The sequence below is a fragment of the Aplysia californica genome, unplaced genomic scaffold (genome assembly GCF_000002075.1).
Source record: "Aplysia californica isolate F4 #8 unplaced genomic scaffold, AplCal3.0 scaffold00052, whole genome shotgun sequence".
NCBI classification, from domain to species: Eukaryota; Metazoa; Mollusca; class Gastropoda; order Aplysiida; family Aplysiidae; genus Aplysia; species Aplysia californica.
The window spans coordinates 503,632-507,748 of record NW_004797322.1 but is presented as its reverse complement, the minus strand read 5'-3'; the positions used below and the strand labels follow the sequence as shown (position 1 = coordinate 507,748).

The 4,117-nt window shown below is 38.4% G+C and overlaps 1 protein-coding gene across 1 annotated transcript in view; it reads left to right on the top strand.

Moving 5' to 3' along the window:
• LOC118477258 overlaps window positions 1–4,117 on the top strand; it is a 19,120-nt gene that overhangs the window by 6,654 nt on the left and 8,349 nt on the right. Inside the window, exons 4-5 of the mRNA XM_035968335.1 lie at window positions 1,522–1,776; window positions 3,196–3,513. Of these exons, the coding sequence (XP_035824228.1) occupies window positions 1,522–1,776; window positions 3,196–3,513 (573 nt within the window). The remainder of the gene's footprint in view (window positions 1–1,521; window positions 1,777–3,195; window positions 3,514–4,117) is intronic.

The window sequence follows — 4,117 nt, the reverse complement described above, 5'->3', positions numbered from 1 at the left end:
TGAGAAGTCGATAGTAATTCTATTCTCACCCCGGGTGAGAATAGCCACTTCCTTTGGTAAAAGTTACTTACTTTACTTTTACTTTTTCATCCTCTGTTGCCGTTAAGCTTCGAGGGGAGATGCAGTTTTCTATGGTAGGCCAGCTGCGCAGCTCTTTCGATTGTGATATTATGTTTCCTCAGGGTTTCCTTGATACTCTCGATCCACCTTTTGCGTGGCCTTCCTCTTCCTTTAAATAGTCTGAGTGCTTGGAGTTGTAGGCTCTCGAGGCTGACTGGCCAGTTGACATATATACCATAATTTTATTCTCTGTCTTTCTATGTAAAGCGGGTGGGACTCAACAATGTCGATAGCTGCTTTTACTTTTTCATTTTTCTGCCTGTCTCGTCTTGTTTTGCGAGATATTTCATTTCGCATGCAGTGATTTTGCTTTCATGGGTTTTACTTAATGTCCAGGTCTGGCACTGGTAGCACAATGTTGGTATGAATATTAAGGTGATAAGCTGTCTCTTTGTGTCCATGGAGATATATATAATTATTTGAATTAGAAATAGGAGGACTGCTAGCTGATAGGTGACAGCGTTGGCTTTTTGAGTTCACATTTCTATTTCTCTCTCTATGGATTTGTTTTCAGAAAACGTACTGCCAAGATATTTAAACTCCTCCGTCTGTTTCAGTTGTTTACTATTGACATGGATGTTCAGGGACTACGTTTTGGTTAACTTTCTGTAATTTCTGTTTTTGATGTGCTTATTTTCATGTTAAATTTCTAGCAGCTGTTGTTCCGTTCAGTAGTTTGATTTTGGAGGCTTTGTTGGTTTGTATGAATTTAGTAAGACATTGGTCGTCTGTGAATAGAAGTTCATTTAGGCTTTCTTGGATTTGGTTTGTGTCTTGCGTTATTGTGTCAATATATAAACAGGAGGGGAGATAAAACGCATGCCTGTCATACTCCAGATCTAACTTTGAACCAGTCTGTATTGCCTTCCTTCGTTGTTACTGAGCTGCTGCTGTTGGTACATATAGAGCTATGACATTATCTAACATTTGTCCTCTGACGCCATACTTTTAGATTTTTTTCCTGATAAAAGTAAAGCCCACTATTTCAAACTGCTTAACTTAGAGCGAACATCCACTGTCACCATTGGTGTCTCAGTTGGGTTGTGACTATGTCCTAAAGAGAGAGGAATCAACAGTCTGTGGTCGTCATGATGCAGTCGAATCTGCTCAAATGGCTGCCCATATAAAACAATTGCCTGTACAATTGGCCACTTCTCATTTTCTCCCTTGCGTTTTTTTACATCTTTATGACACTATGTAAGGCAATCGCCTGTCTAAGATGGCCACTATTCTCCTCAACAATAGATTGCTGTCTTAGTTTCGACTGCATTTTACATTTACCATGTTTTTACCCTTTCTTTACCATCCCCAGAAGTGTTAAACCCATGGCATGTCATAAACATCATGTTTCTGAAAGCCCTTCATGATTTCTTCACTTCACCAACACTTTTCTTTCCACAGATGCGCCAGTCATCAAAACTGACCCAGAGACCATTCCTTTGAACATCACTGGTTTAAACATCACGCTCACCTGCCAAGGAACAGAAAACTCAACTGGATATGACATCCGGTGGAGAAAGAATAAAAAACCTATCGCGGAGACCCGAACGAATTTGGAGCTCAACTTGGTATCCAAGTACGACGAGGGCTTTTACACATGTGAACAACAAATGGAAGACTGGACCCTCCCACGCAGTGCTAGCTTCCCGTTGAGACGTGAGTGGAGCTTAGGGAAATAAATAATTTATTATTATACTAAATGTTATGCTTACATCAGAGACATATTTATGTTTATAACATAGATGCTTTCTCAGTAGGCTCCCCTTGAAAACTTATTATACAACTTTTATCCGCTTTTCTTGAATGCATTTATATGAGCTAATGTTGTGAAAAGGAAGTTTCAATCAACTACTATAATAAATACAGGTGAATGAATGAATTAATTAAGTTAAAAATAAATAAATAGATAAATAGAGAGATAGATAAAAAATAAAATAAATAGATAAAAAAAAGAAATAAATGAATGAATGAATGAAAAAAAAAGGTATTGACCCCCCTAGAGAAATGTAGGCTACAACGGCAAACACACACTCATAAAATACATCTAATCAGACACACAGACACAAAGAGTACCAAATACGCAATATTAATGATCACACCAAAACAAAACAGTTTCATAAACATGCCACAATTTGTGGTTGCCAGTGTGCAGCACCCTGTAAATCCTTCTGCTACAAATGGTACTTAATGTTAGGGCTAACGAAATCTATAATTTATATTCATAACTGTAGGCCTACTCTTTTCAGAGCAAGCTATAAGAATAAAGCATTCCCCTTAAACTGACTTTATAATAAGGGTTATGAGGTGGGGATGGGGGCATGAAAGTTGAACAAACTACTGAACCCAAAGAAAAGGACGTCGTGTTCGCACCTAACTTTGCTCAGCGAATGGAGCACAAAGAGAAAAAGAATAACACGAGAGACAGAAAGAATGATGAGATGATCCTTGAAAATAAATTTCACTCATAAACATTTGTCAGACGATAGTTCTACTTAAAAATAAATCGCACATGAACAACTGATAATAGATGTTTTCAAGAGTTACCTTCAAATTGTCTGTGACAGCCACCCATTGTCGAGGACAAAAGTGGTCCTCCTATTCGAGTGGATGTCTTACACAGTGTCATTAGGATGTTAAAAATATGCTAAGGCGGAAGCAGGAGGTGGCCGTTTGTACTCTGATTGTCTGTATACTTGGGGCCGTTAGAGCAGGGTCAACTGTATTTTACTACGGATAGGTTGCATGGATGCATGAATTGGCCTTTTCAAAGGAACAAGCTACATTGAGGGCCCTTTTTGTAAATTTGCAGTCTGCAAGGACACTCAAGTTTTGGTAGTCAGCAAAATCTGACAGCCGTTTTCTCATTAACTTTACTACTGACACCAGGCATTCTTCACCCTTCACCTTATACAATAACAGGTATCTGAACTTCTATTCAAGATGGATGGGTATTTATTTATGATCATCAAAAGCAAAACAAATGAACGAGCTTTAAGATGATTCTAATAACTCTATATTAATATTTTGTCCAAAAACTGACGAGTGCCTGACACAAATAACTTAATCTTTTCTCAGCTTCTGGAAGACCCCCAATGCCTTTTATCTTCACCACCTGGTCACAGACAGTGGAAGTGGACCATACACTGATCCTACATTGTCAAGGCGTAGGTGCAACATCTACCCAAGCTACACTGCTTCGCTGGGACAATGCCACCAATGGGTACTCCCCAGTCGCCCAGTCTACTAAACCAGAACTGGATGATGTTGGACAGATCCTTTTCAATTTTGAAGTGAAATACGTCTCGATGAACCACAGTGGAGACTACGTTTGCACCATGCAGAGTGGTGGCGGTGAATCTGAACCAAGTGACCCTATTGCCATCACTGTCGTGGGTCAGTTTGGTGAAGATTTCACTTCATGTGTATTGTCTGTTAAAATTTAGCTAACAAAGTCCAAATTTTTTTATTTAAAAAAATTTATTTTTTTTTGGTGGTTTCTTAATCTGTAATATCAGTCGCATGTACTCAGGAAATACTTTGTCAAAATTCAAATTCTAAATGTTTAAACGAATAAGGAAAAATATGTAATTTAGGTACAAATTCATTGTTCAAAGAATGAAAAAGTTTGGGTTTTTTCTCTCTCCTGAGAAATGTTGCTGTCTGGGCTTTGTTTATATTAACAGCTTGGTGACAATAAGCACAGTTCCTTAGGCCAATATTTGCCCTTTCATTTTGATAAGAAATTCCTATAGCATGAAATTGTTGGAGTTAGATCTTGAAAATTTATGCTTTTTCAAGTCAATTTCAAAATGACGTACATGTATATCTATTGATGATGTTGATTCGACCATGGGTCTCAAAGTGGTGAGTGTAACAAGTTCTTGCATGTAGGAGCACATTTCAAGTACAACACATGTAATTGCCCATTCTTGTAAGGTCAATGAGCCCAATGACAGTCCAGCCAGTGCCCTCCCCCCTAACCACACACACACACACA